The sequence below is a fragment of the Lasiosphaeria miniovina genome (assembly GCF_030549165.1).
Source record: "Lasiosphaeria miniovina strain SMH2392-1A chromosome Unknown B0T26scaffold_3, whole genome shotgun sequence".
Lineage (NCBI taxonomy): Eukaryota > Fungi > Ascomycota > Sordariomycetes > Sordariales > Lasiosphaeriaceae > Lasiosphaeria > Lasiosphaeria miniovina.
In genome coordinates, this window is record NW_026848222.1 from 5,210,942 (window position 1) to 5,225,887 (window position 14,946).

General features: G+C 55.5%; 3 protein-coding genes across 3 annotated transcripts; 1 reads left to right on the forward strand and 2 right to left on the reverse strand.

Annotated features, from left to right (window-relative positions):
- Positions 1–1,344: 1,344 nt before the first annotated feature.
- Positions 1,345–3,008, reverse strand: B0T26DRAFT_641447 (uncharacterized protein; the record flags this gene model as incomplete). The annotated part of the gene is made up of 3 exons (XM_060437341.1): positions 1,345–2,464; positions 2,545–2,606; positions 2,670–3,008. The coding sequence occupies 3 exons, from the start codon at positions 3,006–3,008 to the stop codon at positions 1,345–1,347; spliced, it is 1,521 nt and encodes a 506-aa protein (XP_060299069.1).
- Positions 3,009–6,100: 3,092 nt separating this feature from the next.
- B0T26DRAFT_252352 (uncharacterized protein) lies at positions 6,101–8,957 on the forward strand. Its single transcript, XM_060433991.1, has 4 exons — positions 6,101–6,497; positions 6,572–6,631; positions 6,706–6,750; positions 6,824–8,957. Exons 1-4 carry the CDS (start codon positions 6,452–6,454, stop codon positions 8,701–8,703), a joined length of 2,031 nt encoding a protein of 676 aa, XP_060299070.1. The 5' UTR covers positions 6,101–6,451; the 3' UTR covers positions 8,704–8,957.
- Positions 8,958–11,081: 2,124 nt separating this feature from the next.
- Positions 11,082–13,224, reverse strand: B0T26DRAFT_641198 (uncharacterized protein; the record flags this gene model as incomplete). The annotated part of the gene is made up of 4 exons (XM_060437308.1): positions 11,082–11,705; positions 11,784–12,848; positions 12,984–13,016; positions 13,162–13,224. 4 exons carry the CDS (start codon positions 13,222–13,224, stop codon positions 11,082–11,084), a joined length of 1,785 nt encoding a protein of 594 aa, XP_060299071.1.
- Positions 13,225–14,946: the final 1,722 nt, after the last annotated feature.

A 14,946-nucleotide genomic window follows, 5' to 3' on the forward strand; every position in this document is an offset into this window, starting at 1 on the left:
TGTATGTACGATCTGTGTCCGTGCGTGTGTATAGCCTCCCTCCTCTGTTTCCGTCGCCCGTTATTTCTTTCTCATTCTCTCCTACGGGCACAAATACCGTAGCTCTCAGCCGTCCACTGGACAGACTATTACAGTGAGAGCTCGCGTCCTGTATATGAATGTTTCCAGATATGTAATACATTTGCATATCCTTACATGTACACTTCATAGGTAGGTACCTAGGCACTTGTCTGCCTACCTATCGACTCGACTCGACTCTGTTGATGAGCGACCTCTCACCCACGGTGTTACAACTAGCTACGATGAGAGATAGCTTATGCCCATTAATTACCATGTATATATCTACATACATTATATCCCGAAATACATGTGCATATGTGGATTTCGTTCCATGAATCGTAGGACACTGGCAGAAACCTATTCCCGCAATCCATTTAGACAGGCCACTTGTGGGAAAGAAAAGGCCCTGCCAGTCTGCTATCAATGCATACACAGGCCGCCTACTTTTGAACAGTACATACGGAGAAAGGTTCGCCCGTCACTATACCTAACCCGACCCACGCACGTCTTGCTATGCTAGTATTCGACCAAGTAAGCAGACAATAATAATAATAATAATAATAATAATAATAATAGAGAAACAACAAGTGCCCACTATCAGAGAGAGGCCAGGAATCTAGAACCTGTCTCACAGCTGCCGGTACATTAGCAAACAAGACAGACAGACAGACGCCTGCTACCTCTACCTACCTAATAGTTCCGGGCAACGGCAACTACACTAGATAGTCGCAACCTGGACCCATCACAGACAGAACCCATTTTTTCTTTCAGGTGAACGAACGGAGTGAGCTGCTCCACCGAAGCTATCTATCGTCGTTGTCGAGCTTACGAGCTTACGAACCGAGCCGTAAGGTGACGGAGAGAGACGCCTTCTCAACTTGATTCCATCTCTACCTACACCGAATGGTTCTCGATTAGGGATTAGCTAGGGTAGTTCTGGAATCTTTTCTGGGGATTGGTCGATCGGATGATCTCCTGAAGGAAATAAACGCTTTCGAGCGTAGCAAGCAGCCCGCCGGAGGCAAGAGGAAGGAAGAAAAGGGGCTTTTCAGCTTCCATTCCTAGCTTGCCAGGTAGGTGGCTTGTTTTTATATTGCTGCTTCGAGCAGTTCAGAGTCTGGTGTGGTAGGCAAGACAGAGCTAAGTAAACAGGTGGAAGTAAACCGCCCAGATACAGCAATATCAAGAACTCGTTCCATGTATTTACTACGGCTAGTTACTCAAATATACACTAGAATTGACTGCAAACCAAGTCTACATTATACTGGTACGGTCCGCCCTCTCCTACGGCTTCAGCACAGTGCCCAAGACGCTCCCGAGAACGCCGCGGACGCGGGCCTTGTTCTCCACCACGCAGGTGAAGACGACGGCAGTGCTGAAGGCAAAGACAAACGTCTCCCGCCACTGCTTGTCCCACGCGTAGCGGCGGGGGAGCAGGGTGGCGAGGGCCCGCGGCGCTACAAACAGCGCCATGTCCTTCCGGCGGCGGGCGTTCTCAATCATAATGCTCCAACCGCACAGAACACAGCCCGAGGCGACGCAGAGGCCGCCGTCGATGGCCTGTCGCGCCGCTGTGCCGGTGCCCAGCAGGCGGGGACCCAGGCGCGTGCGTGCCAGGCACACGCCGTAGAAAAAGAGGGAGATGAACGCGCCCAAGAATGCCGAGGAGCGCACTGCCGAGATGACGGCCCGCCTGATGCCTTTCAGGTTTGGGCTGCGCACGGCGAGGAGCAGCGTGAGGGGCAGGTAAGTCGCCATGGCCCACCGGAAGGAGCGCACGAATCGAGTCACGGTGTGTAGCTCGCACGACGAACCCCCTGAGCCCATGTGGACCATCTCGCAGGGAAACGGGATGGACTTTGCCGGGTCTCCCCATTGCATTGGCCACCCGTAGTCGGCGCACATGGCACCAAGCAACGGTGCCTGACCCGTCTCCTCGCCATAGCGCAGCTCGCCCTGTCTGCAGCGCCGCAACGCCTCGATCAGGCGGCCATCGACGGCGGCAGCTGAGCCGATCCATTTGTTGTAGGACCGGGGCAGGCGAGACGGGCGATATATCCACGTCCACATGATCAGGCCGCTTGACAAGGCAAACATGGCCGGGTCAATGAGGCGCGATATGGCCCTCTCGAGCCTAGTCCACTTCTGCGCAGTGAGCCGGCGCGTCTTGCGCCGAGCCCATAACTCGCCGACGATGACGTCGAGAGCACGCGTGGCGGCGAAGAGTGACAGGTCCAAAGTACGTCCGGCATGCCTGATGGTTGTTTGTTTCTCGGCGCCGTTCACCGAGTGGCCATCTCCGGGGTTGGAGGTGATGGTCTCGGTGAAGCTTGGCGTCTGCTTTGACTGAAGCAGCCGCAGGCCGAACCAGGCGGAGATGAAGGAGGCAACCCATCTCGACAGTCTTTTGGAAGGACGATATTAGCACAGGACCAGCCCCTATTTGGTGGCGGGGGCACCTGGCATGAGCAAGAAGTCACTCACCTCTTGCGCGCCAGCTCCGGGAGATTCTGGGCGAAGTGATTGAAAACACCCTTGAGGGGTACCTATACGAGGCGTGGCCGTTATTAGTGATATTCTGTCATGGGTGAGACTTGGGACACACACACCTCGAGTAACGTGCTGCCGCCGACAATGGTGGCGCAAAATGTGGGGAAGCGCTGTAAATCGAGGCCGCCGAGGAGGACGTGGCGCAAGGAGTCGAGAAAGAGTTGGCCCTGTACGTGTACGCCTTTGGTCTTTGCCTCTGCATCCGCAGTTCCGCTGGGCGTGTCGCGGGCAGGAACCTTGTGTCTCCGGCCTGTCAGGTATTGCAAGAACAAGGTTAGGAGGCGAGGAGCCACGGCCGACGCATAGCCAAGCAGATATGCGCGCATGAGGGGCCGCAGCACCGGAGGGATCCCGTCATCCCATCTCGCCCGGCGGCTGGGGACCCGCGGCGACACCATAGACGCGCTCCGCCGAGACCCAGGACAGTGGCGAGGGCTTCCGTCCGGACCGAAGGTCATAAGGGGTGGGCAGGCAGTATTTCCGTCCGTAGCTGGGTGGGGTACGGATAGCTAGATGTGAGATAGGTAGATACTAAAATATTCTAAGTTGGATGGCGAGGTATTAGAGTTAGGTTGTACAGTATGATTGAATGATTGGCTTTCCGCCCCAACAGCCTCAGGTCCACCTCCTGTCCCCTCATAAAAACGTGCGAACGCCATGACATAGTGCTGTCCGAGACAAGCCGAAGCAGAAGCCCCTTAGCTAAAGTATGCTAGGAAATAACGGACTGCATTCCCCGAGCTGGACAACTTGGAGCTACGTGCATACGTAGGTGGATGGGTACCTTAGGTAGTTGAATTTTTGGGGTGACTGGACAACTCACCAAAGGCGCGCTGTCCAGGAATAGGACTCGATAGTTTAATGGTGCGGGTGCGGGTGCGGGCGTGGGCGCCGTCGCGTTCGGTTGTTGAGCTGTCCAAATGACACGCTCTGGCAGAGAAGCCAGAAGCCACAAGGTCGTCGTTGCTTGGAGAAACCACCGAGGTACGAAGTACTCGCTCTGGCTGGGCGGTTGCCACCAATCAGTCGTCAAGGAATCGATATCCAATTCAGTGCGCGCTCGCCTGACTTGGCCAAAGCTGGTAACTTGAACTTGAACCTTTTGCTCGGTGTCTGCTTGGAGCAGGACTTAGGTTGTTGGCTCCTTCCCTAGTCGACGTTCCTCCCTGTTTTGAGACCGAACGCGTCTAACCTAGGCGCGGAAAGTGTACCTTGCAGACACTGCAGATGAAGTACGTTTGAGTTCAAGAGTTGTAACGAAAACTCTGAGTAGAGTCAAAACTGCCTCAACACCCAATCAATTACCAAGCAACGTAAGTGAGCTTGCCGGTTGGGAGTGGAAGGTTCTTGTGTGCAGATGATGTGTAATGGGGGACTTTATAAACATCTACCTCAGGTCAGGCAACGAAAGAAACCTGGAAACCGTAATGCAGCCTTGCACGCCCTTCAGCCTTAAGCTTCTCCTACGTAATAACAGAACCTATAAGCAGCAAGGCACCTCACGCACTGAGAGGGTATGTGAAGGCATCCGTAACAACTTTCCATTACTTTCCACTCCTGCCGCCGACCTGCACAGACCAAAAAGACACGGAGCACCCGCGCCTATTCCATGCCCAGAAGGGAAGCTCTTAGCAGCTTGGGCAGAAGCCCCACCCCCGCAAAAATCCTACCAATATCCTTGTCACCACCTGGGAAGATCTTGGAATCGCCCGCCCAGGCTCAGGAGTCGACCTGAGGTTGACAGGACTACTGCTCAGGACAGCCTGCAGCTGTTTCGGGGAGCTAGATAATAAACCGCAAGCCCACCTGCTGTGTGTACGTGGCTTGCGAACTGCTTTGAGGCGGCTTGTCGACGCATAAGATTCGGTAGTGCGGTTTGAAAGATTACCTCCCCCGCATTTGCTGCTCACCTGCGGAGACCCAAGGCGCCCCAACAAGAAAAGATGCTCACCCGAATATCTGGTCGGCATCAATCGGCCTGACGAGCTGCCCGGCTTTGGCGTGCTGTGTACATACGTAGTAGCTCCTCGTGCCTTCTTCGCTATGCAGATGTCCTGGGCGGGAGCTTCCATGTATACACCCATCCCTCTCCCTGTGGATGCCGTTACATACTCGAAAACTCCAAAACTTGAACAAGGCGAGGCGAGAGCGCAGTTAACTGCTAGTACGGAACATTGCTTGCAAGGTGAAACGCTGCCGCATTCCCACCTCCAGCGACGGTGAGTCTCTATGTATGCTCCTGGTCCTGCATACTACGGATCTGTATGCGCACTAGGACTCTAGTTGCCGGTAATGAAAAGCTTCGACGGGACAAACGCGGGGCTCCGAGAACTCGGCGGGCATGTGACAGACCCTCAGCGTCGCCCACAGCAAATATATCGCGATACAAGGATCCGCGGCACGACATTCAGGTTCGCATCGCAAAAGGCGTTGTCTCCCAAGGGGGGAAATACGGGCGGCAGGCTCGCCCGGGCCAAGACAGGGATGCACAGTCGCTACGGCATATAAGCATATGTGGCGCAAAGCGGGGCACTAGGCCTTCCATACCCTTGTCTTGTCCTCTCGCCATCGTCCGTGGAGTCGTGTTGAGTTAAACTTGGGGCTCCGTCCATCCCAACGTTTGTTTTGCTGCTTCCTCCGGTTTCTCCCTCTCCATATCTTCGAGATCGAAGCAACGATAGCGTAGCGCTGCTATGGTTGGGATTCTAGTCCAGGGCCTTCCGCGTTGTTTGACTTCCGTGTTCCATTGCCCGGATTCCGGGCGCCCATTCTGAAAAAGGCTCCACTCGTTCCCGTGACTAAATTGGAGGTGCCCCCCTGCTCCTCGAGATCCATCTCGCTATCCCGCATTTTCCTAGCTCCGCAAAGCACCCACTGCCGCAGCTGCTGTCCTGCTGCTGCTCACACCACAAACACTCGTGGGACACTGGGCCTCACTCGAACACGCTCGCTCCCAGTCCAGTCTGCTCCCGGCCAGTCCCGTCTCGCGCGTCGCCGTCCCTGCGCCCGGGCCCAGGCCTTGAAAATACATCCTACGAGCCACTACCATCGCCGCTCTCTGGGGGGTCCCGGGGTTTGGCTGCGGGTACCTACAGTGCCGTCGAGCGTGCCTACAGTAGTACCTATCCCGGCGCGACATTGAGACAGACAGACTCGCAGGCTCCAGTTCCCACCTGCCGACTCATATTGAATAACCTACAAACCTACCTTGCCTGCTGCATTGGAGGATCCCGCAGAGGGAGGCTGCGCGGGGTGTACGGAGCCTAGCACAGCACGCCAGCCCGCCCCTTCTGGCCGGCTCGACCTAGCTTGGCACCAAGTAGTCGACTCGTCGGGCTGTCATGTCACGTCACGGCCCCGGGGCCGCTTTTCTGCATCTCAGGCTGCATGCGGTGCCGTTTGGAACCTCGCACCGCCCCATTCCCGGCTTTTGACGACGCGCACCTGCCCGCTTTGCCGCCCTGCCGCTGTGCCCAAGAGCCAGCGCGATCGTGCCTGTCCTAGCCGACGACCTACGCCAGCGCCCGCCCGGCGCCTCCTGCTTCTTCCGTCATATCTTTGTTGTTCTGTTTTCGAAGGTTAAGGTTCGGAGGAAAGACGTGCTTTCCCGGTGGGCCTTTTCGGCACCATTCTTTTTAACCGCCCTTTATAGACTTTTCGACGCCGCCCTTGTGCTGTCCTATCGACCTTATGAACCTCGGGTCGCCAGGCCCGGTTCAGTATCTGCCACGTATACAGTTACTATTACGACCTCCAGATCACACCATACGCCACTTGTTTATATATATCTTGGATCATTAGTTCATGTCGCCGCTAGGCGCGTGGTGCAGTATTTCGAACAATGGCCCAGACCTCAGAGGAGCTGGCAGATCAGTTTGGGGCAGCTGGTTCGTGGACATGTGACGCCGTAATGCCTTCCGGCTTGGGGCAGCAACTTGGCGCTAACCTTGCTTCCATCCAGATCCCCTCGTTCCAGACACCGGCAGCATTGTCGGTAACTTTGTCCTCAACGCCACCGCCGGTTCGTCCTCCCCTCCGGCACCGGCAACTCCCTGCCTATCGTGGCACATTTAACTGACCTTGCTACGCTCCCAGATAGCATTAACCCTTCATACCTAGACGTTAACTTCCCATACGATGGTTCGTCTCTTCTCGGTGGCTCACGCAATTACCCCCGCTCCCTTGCACTGGCTGACCCTGCTGTCGTTGCCAGATCCCGACGGGTTACCACTACGAGACGCTATCATGGGCAGGCTATCCGTAGCCTATCCCTCGCCCCCCTCTCGAGAATTTACAACTTCGGCGCTTAAGAACACGGAGTTCAGGAATCATAAGAGTCCTGGGCCGAGGGGAACATTGATGCAGAACGGCCCGTTGCTGACGAGGACCGACAGGGATGATCTGGACGGCTTCTTCGATCTCTTTAACTCTGCTGCCTCTGTCAATGCTGCAAGGTTTAGCGAAAACGGCAATAATTTAAATAGCTGGAATTTCCCGCCTGATCTGCTGGACCATACGGCGCAGTATCCTGGGGCACCGATATTTACAGGCTCGGGTCTGCAGCATGAGAACCCGCAACAACTTTCAACCCAGCTGGGGGAGCCATACTTGGCCGAGGCAGTGTTTACACCGGGGGGCCAGTTTCAGACGCCACACCATGCACAGAGACAAGAGCATTCACCGCATCAACAGCAACGACAGCAATACTCGGCGCCACAACGGCATACGCAGCTAGAGCGAACAACGTATCCGCAACCGCCAGCTTCTCACTGGGCCAGCCAGCATCAGGCACCCGACGTCCTTGCTGCTGCATCTGTCCTGTCGCCCCCAGGCACCTCAGCCCTGCATCAAATATCATTCCTGCATGGAATGCCGGTGCCCGTACAGCCTGCAAGAAACAACTCTGTAGCTCTTGTGACGACTTCATCTCCCATGTATCTCGCGGCTTCTGCGCCTCTTCTGGCCGTCTCTACCGCCGCCGAACACCAGCCCATGCAAGCACAATACCCTTTTGGCTACAGGACCGAATCCCGCCACGGATCGCTCAACTCGGATCGGGACGATATCTTGGCACAGATAATGTGGGGCGCTCATAACCTAGTCCCCGCTACACGGGCGCCGCCGCCTGTGGAAGTGCGATATGGCTCGGATACGAGCTTCAACAGGCCGAACTACATCCCGCAGTCGGCTGAAGATTCGAGCGAGGCTCTTTCGAAGCAGCAGATTTCGTATCTTGATTGCCTAACAGTCAATAAAAGCGCCGTGACCACGCGGGCTTCGAGTCCGGTGCAAGCTGCAGGTTGGGCGGTGCCTCCTGGCTCCCCAAAAACCCAACACAAAACACCACGACGTCCCAAGCATCGAACGCATAGCTCTACAAACTTGGGCTTAGAAGTGCCCTTGCCCAAGCGGGTAAAGCGGCAGGAACAGGAACCCAGCGCGAGTGACGAGAGCGAGGAGGAATACGAAGAAAATGAAGGGCCAAAACAGACGGACCAGTCGCCGGCTAGGGGCAAGGCAAGAAGGCCGAGCAGGCCTAAGAAGACGACCAAGCCGAGAAAGACAAGCAAGTCGATCAAGCTAGAAGACGCCGAGAAACCGGACGAATCCAGGTGGGCCACGTCTCAGGAGAACCTCTTTGGCAGCAAAGCCCCCTCTGCCGGCCGGAAGCGGAAGTCTCGGACGGAAGGAGAGAGTGAAACGAGCTCACCCGCAGCCACTTCTGACTCACCGCAGAAAGATGCGAAGCCCAGGTCACAGTCTCGTGCCATTGCCAGCGCTGGCACGCCCGAGGTTCCCAGACGAGAAAACTTGACGCCGCAGCAAAAACGCGACAACCACATAAAAAGCGAGCAGCGACGGCGGTCCTTAATCAAGGATGGTTTTGCTGAGCTTGGCAAGATTGTTCCCCGGCTCAGCGGCGGCGGATTCAGTAAAGCTAATGTCGTCAACTACACGGCCGAGTGGATCGAGGAGCTGAAGGAGGGCAACATGAGGCTCCGGGAGCAGCTCAGACTCGCAACTCTACGTGATGATCCCGGACACGGCGAGGACGGGGATGACGCCCCCGAGGCAGGTGCTGACGGAACCTAAGCTGATGAAAGCTGCGGGCAACTGATGAGGCTAGTTGTCGGTCAGGAAGGGGTCAAAGAAGAAAAAGTGCTAAAAAGGCGTTTGATGCTTTAAGCGGGCTTGAGCGGCAGGCTCACGAATACCCTGTCGGTACCATAGCAATGTAGTAATAATATTTAACTGTAGACGGGGCGGGCATGGGAGGCGAGTCCATGGAGGTGTAGCATTTTCGCGTGTTTGGTGTTAAGAGAGGGTTGAGCTGGGGCAAAAGGGGGTGGATGGCGTCTTATGGTTTATGATACCGTTAGTGTATAGGCGAATGGAAGTTGTGGTCGCTTGCGAGTGCTTTTTCCTGTGTTTTAATACTGTCTCGTCTCGTCCTTGCCTCTGTTGGTGACTGCTGGTGACTGCTGGTGACTGCTGGCGGAAGGAACTTGTCGGGCGGGTCGGGTTGAGTTGAGACGAGTCAAGTTCAGCTGAGCTAGGCCTGAATTGACTTGTACATGTCCTGCACTACTCCGACCGAGTCATGCGTTATTGCTGTCATTGTTCTCGTCGCGGCGGCCGTATATGCGCAGGTAAAATACGCAACCTGACCAGTCAGTCAGTCAGGAAGCCGTCAGCCGAACACGCAGCGGCCCTTTTTCTTTCTTTATTTCCTTTTTGCCTCCGGCGGCCCTCCGGCGGGCTGCTCGCTGCGCTCGAAACTCGTTCTTTCCTTTCTTATTTTAGTTCTATCCGATCGACCAGTTCCCGTTGTCGATCACTTAATTACCTTACCTACCTTGGGTACGTAACCAATACCAGTGCGAGAAACTCTCATGTCAAAAAAGAAAAGGGTATAGAGGAAAGCTTTAGAGAGATCGTCTCTCTACAAAAGGAACAGCGTTCTTCATTTATTTACAGGAAGAGGAACAGGAACACGCCGATCGAGCGGTGCCATATTTTCAAAGGGGCTGCTTTCCCTGGGGCGGTTACCTTGCCTTGCGTTATAGTGTAATACCTCAACTTCCCGACCTAACCTAACGGGCGGTCTCATGGATGGATGGATAGGTGGGTGGGCAGAAGAAAAGACGAAGAGAGCAAGTAGCTATAACTAACAAAAATACACACACTACTCTGTACACAAAAGGTGGATGAAAGGTTACTGTCTATTGTAACTACTTTGATACCCAACCTGCAATACTATCATGTATTACGATTATCATGCCCGCTGTTGCTGTTATTGTTATTGGTGTTGTCTCACGCTGAGAACATGGTCTCGACACCAGTGCCGCGCTCCTCGCTTGTGTTTCTCTGACAAGGCGAGACGGAGGAATGTAGGACTGTAGAAAAAGGAAAAATAAAAAGGCGTTGCCACGATGGTGTGCAAGTCCGTCTGCGTGTGTGAGTGTGAGTGTGAGTGTGAGTGATGTGATTTTTCATATTTTTGTATGATTCAGGGAAGAAATATCGATAACCGTGCCCCTTCCTTCCTCGCCGACGCGTGTGGGCTATGGTGGTGTCCGACCCGGATGCCATCCATGACGACATGGACACGAACCACGAACAGCAGTAACAAAAACGGCGCCGGGAACGGCAAAGGAATATGCATAGATGCCTTACCTCATCCTACTAACCTTACCAACCCTAAAGGTGGTCCCGTTGAATTTACAAGTCTATCTATCTGCACAGACAGGAGAAGGAATGGGAATGAATGGGGGAGGGGGGCGAAGGAAGGAAGGAATCCCGCCAATAGTCCCGTTCGTCACCATGCACATATATGCATATACATGCACATCCATCCATCCATCCATCGGCTGCTATCCATGTTGGACGCGCGAGAGAGGCACGGAAAAATGTGGCTACTGACGTTATTTGCTGGGTAGGGACTTACTGAACGTGCGGGCGGGCGTGCGTGTAGACCCCCTAGAAAAAGCAATGCAAAGGATTCTAGGTTCTCTGGTGCCGCTCGTTTGTTGTTTCCCTGTAGGACTAATACCGAGCGAGGTGTGTACTGTACATGCTCCGTCCCCGTATCTGACGTGCCCCCGTCCCCACCCCTATCCCCATTCCCGCGAGGAAGCGGAGTCGGGATCGGGGTTCAGTGTGTTTCTTGGCGGTCGTTATGTGGTTGCGGGTTTCGAATCCGTGGCCCCGACTTACACTCGCATTTCAGCTACAGATACGAGTGAGTTTCGGGTAGAGGTCTATCAATTATGTGCGCCGAGTGACGGGGCCAGGGGGCCAACCAGGTGAATAGCTGGAAGGGACACTGACAGCCGACTTATTTTTGGAGCCTGTTTCTTGCTTTTTCGTCTACTGATTCTCAAAACACATACTATCAATAGCACAGGCACACACGCACGTAGGCTGGACGTGAAATGTACATTGGATCCTAGCGTAAGCCGGGCCATGTATCAGCCTCCTTGCTCCATGCTATGGAATCTGTCGTGGGCAGACTGTGCAAAGCGGGGCATAAAACGGCCACACAGAGGGCATTGCTCCATGTCCTCGCGGTAGTTGCTGCCATAGTCGTCCTGGTCCCATGTGTTGTCATCAGAAAAGCCGGCGAGCGCGCCGCTGCCTTCCTCCGCAGTGCCATCGGGCTGTCCAGATGCTGCTGCTGCCACTTCCCACCCGCCCCCTTCCCCACCGTCACTGCCGTACTCGGTGAACTCGCGGAGCACGTCTTCTTGCCGCCGGAACATGGTGGCAATGTTCTTGTTGTTGGCCACGCCGCTTTTCCCGTCCGCGCCTCCCGTCAAGTTTGTCGCGCACACGTTGAGCAGGCCAATATTCCATCCACGAGCCTGCTGCCGCGGCGGGTGGAGCTTGTAGAAGAGAGGAAGTAGCGTCTCAGCCACGAGGCGATCGGCAATCTCATCTGCCGGGACCGCCGGGGCGTTCAACACAAAGCCTGGCATGGGCGCGCTCCGGCTGGACCGCGACCAGTTGTATGGCCTCCCCTCGGCAGCAGACGTTTTCGGCCGCGTGGTGAGGCGGATCGTCTTGGGATACGCCAGCCATGTCGGTTTCGGCGACTCGACGACAGAGCTGGAAGTAGCATTCGGTTCGATGTCGCGGCTGGAGTAGTGGAAGTAGTTGTTTCTGTTATCAACGTCCTCGACAAGGTCTACAAGCATTCGCCGCAGAAGAGATAGGGACAGGAGGAATAGTTCGCGGGTGACCTCGGACACCTCGTTCAGCCCCCTGTACGTATCTTCGATGCTAATCTGGGTAGGCACGTCACGGGCCGGCTTCACCTCGGTGTCGTCGACGCCGTGCAAGAGTGCCCAAACCTTGGTTCCCAGCCCTTTTTCTGAGCCGGGCCGGCCGCCGAGGAGATTCTGGAGGGTGGGAGCTGATATGTCGGCGTGAGTGCGCACCTCGCCTACAGTTAAGGAGCACTCCATTGTGTGGAGGTCCACGTCGGCGAGATCGGGCACTTCTCCGCTCGTGACAAACGCTTCCAAGATGTGTGTGGTTTTGGCCCCTATGCCCGGAACTTTCCGGAGGCGGTGGCCGTCCATGAAGGACAAGACATGGTCGTCATGCAAGGCAGCAAGTGCCGTCTGGTTCCTTGGCTTGTTCTTGTCGCCGACCAGCTTGGCTAGCAACTTGCTCGTGGCAATGCCACACGAGGACGTGAAGCCGTCCTGTTCAATCTTCAGGCGAATGTAGTTTGCCAGGTGGGAGGCCACTAGTAGGCGTATAGCTAGAGGGTTACTGTCAAGGACAGCGGCGGCAGCAGCCTGGGCGGCGTCTTCGGGCCCGCAACGGTACACGACGCAGCCAGCAAAGGCAGAGGCGTCATACTCGAAGCCCTGTTCGGGGTCGGTGCGAGACAGACAGAAATAGGAGCGGGCCAGGGTGTTCCTGTTGAGCAGCTCGACATTGTAAGCAACCACGTCGGTGACATCGAGGAACACCTCGTCCAGGCCGAGGCGCTCCGTCTTGCCTGACCACGAGTAGGAGCGCAGGAGGGCGTAGAGGCGCTTGGACACGTCGCGAAAGGGGGTCAGGTCCTCGCCTTCGACGATGACCAACTCGGGGCAGACTTTTCTGGCCTCGGCAATAAGCATCAGCTTTTTCACGCCGCGGCGCCTCGCGGCGTAGTTGCAAGTGGCCAGGATGCTCTTCTGCTTGATGCCCAGAGGCACGGTCTTGAGGGCGGGCTGCTGGTTCTCGACGCACTGCACTCGACGCGCGACACGATAACAGAAGCCGCCATGTGTAAGTACTCTTGCTCTGTTGTGTGGGACACGACTGCCTTACTACCATGTAGCACGGGGACGGGTGGGAATAGAAGAAGACAGGACAGCACATGCCTGGGCGTAGAAGCAATCGATATCCTAATCACTCGTAGTTCCCGGTCAGACCAGAGCCCCTCACTCATAGTACACGGCACACGGCATACGCGGGACAGGAAATGGACAGAACAGGCAAATGCTAGACTGAGGTATAGATAGGTAAGGAAGGAAGGGGCGGGAGGATTACAAAGTGCAAGATGACGCGGTAGTCATTTCTGCGTGGCGCCTTCTTCTCGGGACGATGGTCCATGGCTGGAGCTTGCTAAGATACCTTGGGGAAGGAAGGTGAGATGTAGTGCGCCACGATCGGGTCATCTGGCAATCTCATCGCCGGGTGCCGTTCCCACAAGACCAAAGAGAGGGACTTTCTTTGCTATTTTCAGCCCGAGGTTCTGGGGAAGCCCGGCCTGGAGGAATCGCAATGGAAATGAGGCGTGATGTGATGCGGTGCGATGCGATGCGTGGCGACCCAGGCCCGTGCGGCGTTTCCGTAATTACGCGACGAACGGCCGGCCGACGTGGGTAAGGTGCAGTTGATACACACTACTTATTATTAGTAAGGTGGACGGACTGTGACTATACTGTTTGGCCGGCTTGGAAGGTTGGACCGAAAGCCTGCCAGCTGGTTGGTGGTGGGGATCCAGATTTCCGGTCTGCTGGATTCCATATGTGATGGGCCCCATTTTTCACCTTCACGTTCTATTTTAATCTGGCATTTGCTTGACGAGCATTGAATTAGCCTATCATGCGCCGCCGATCTAGAGGTGGGCCACTGCCAAAGCACACTCAAAAGCCTCTGCGGCCTGCATGTCCAGCAGTGCCAACACACGTCCATCACAGGCTTTGCACCTGGATGCTCTGCGAAGGTCAGAACCTGAAATCCGATCGTCTGTCCTACTGCACACTGTATCGCATGCAATGCAGAGAGGACTTGCGAACTAACGGTCAAACAGGCACCCGGCTCACCGTTGCTGCGTACAAACATTCGTCCATGGACCATGGCAATCATGTCCTGTCCTTTCAATAAAACTGCTAATAATAGCGATGAACTTTGTCGTCGCTCGGATCTTGGCATGGAAATTGCAGATCGGTGTTTTGGCTGATGCTTGCCCTGTCCTGGCCCCCGGACGTGCATTGCACGGCACGAACCCGCGAACTCACTAACCGCGCTGTTATTTTGGTCCCCAGCATTGACGACTGGGTCCAGCACGCCGGGATGGAATTTGTCAATACGACCGGAGCCGCAAGATCCCGTCCTCTCTCGACATCTGTGCGGCACGGTAGGGCTCGATCTACCCGGTACGCTCGCTCCATTTTAGATCTGGGTAAGTTGTCAAGCCGTAAACACTGAACTGGACAGGACAGGACTGGTATCCGGAGGATCTCAACAGCCACCCAGGAGCCTCACGGAATTCCCACACCACACTCCCTACAGTGGCTCGGTACCTTGTCCCAACCCCGATTGTAGGATCTATATGCTGGGCCTCGACCCATACCGAGCACACGTGGACGAATTCCTTCACAAAAGAACGCCTCACCGACGACGTCACCACGAGACTGGCTGCCGTCATTGCAGGCTACGTATAGCGCTCATCCTGGGAGGAGCCGCGGGCCAGCGAACCGAACGGGTCCAGTCGGGCACAGTTGTGCTAGCAGTTTATACGATCTCATTCTTCGGACACCCGACGATATCGTCCCCGCTCGCCTTCTGACCGTAGCGGCGTTGTCATCTGAGTAGATTAATGACATACTAAGCGAGAGGCACAGCTTTGCGCTAGCGATTTTCGTAGCGTTGTTGGCTGGGTTCGGAGTGGAAACCGAAATCCTTCTAGAACAACGCTCGCAGTCGAAATCACGCGACGCGAGCGGATAAAGTCCATTTCCATTCCTCCTTCCATCGGGCGGAAAGTGGGCGAGATCGCGGCTGCGGGACGAGCGGTGGTGGTGGTCAACTTGTTTGACTTGGATTCCA

What these genes read in the sequence shown, in the direction of transcription:
- B0T26DRAFT_252352 (XM_060433991.1), top strand. Translation starts at nt 6,452, where the DNA reads ATGGCCCAGACCTCAGAGGAGCTGGCAGATCAGTTTGGGGCAGCTG. An exon ending in AGATCAGTTTGGGGCAGCTG is followed by an intron (nt 6,498 to 6,571) that starts GTTCGTGGACAT and finishes GCTTCCATCCAG; the next exon opens with ATCCCCTCGTTCCAGACACC. An exon ending in CGTTAACTTCCCATACGATG is followed by an intron (nt 6,751 to 6,823) that starts GTTCGTCTCTTC and finishes TGTCGTTGCCAG; the next exon opens with ATCCCGACGGGTTACCACTA.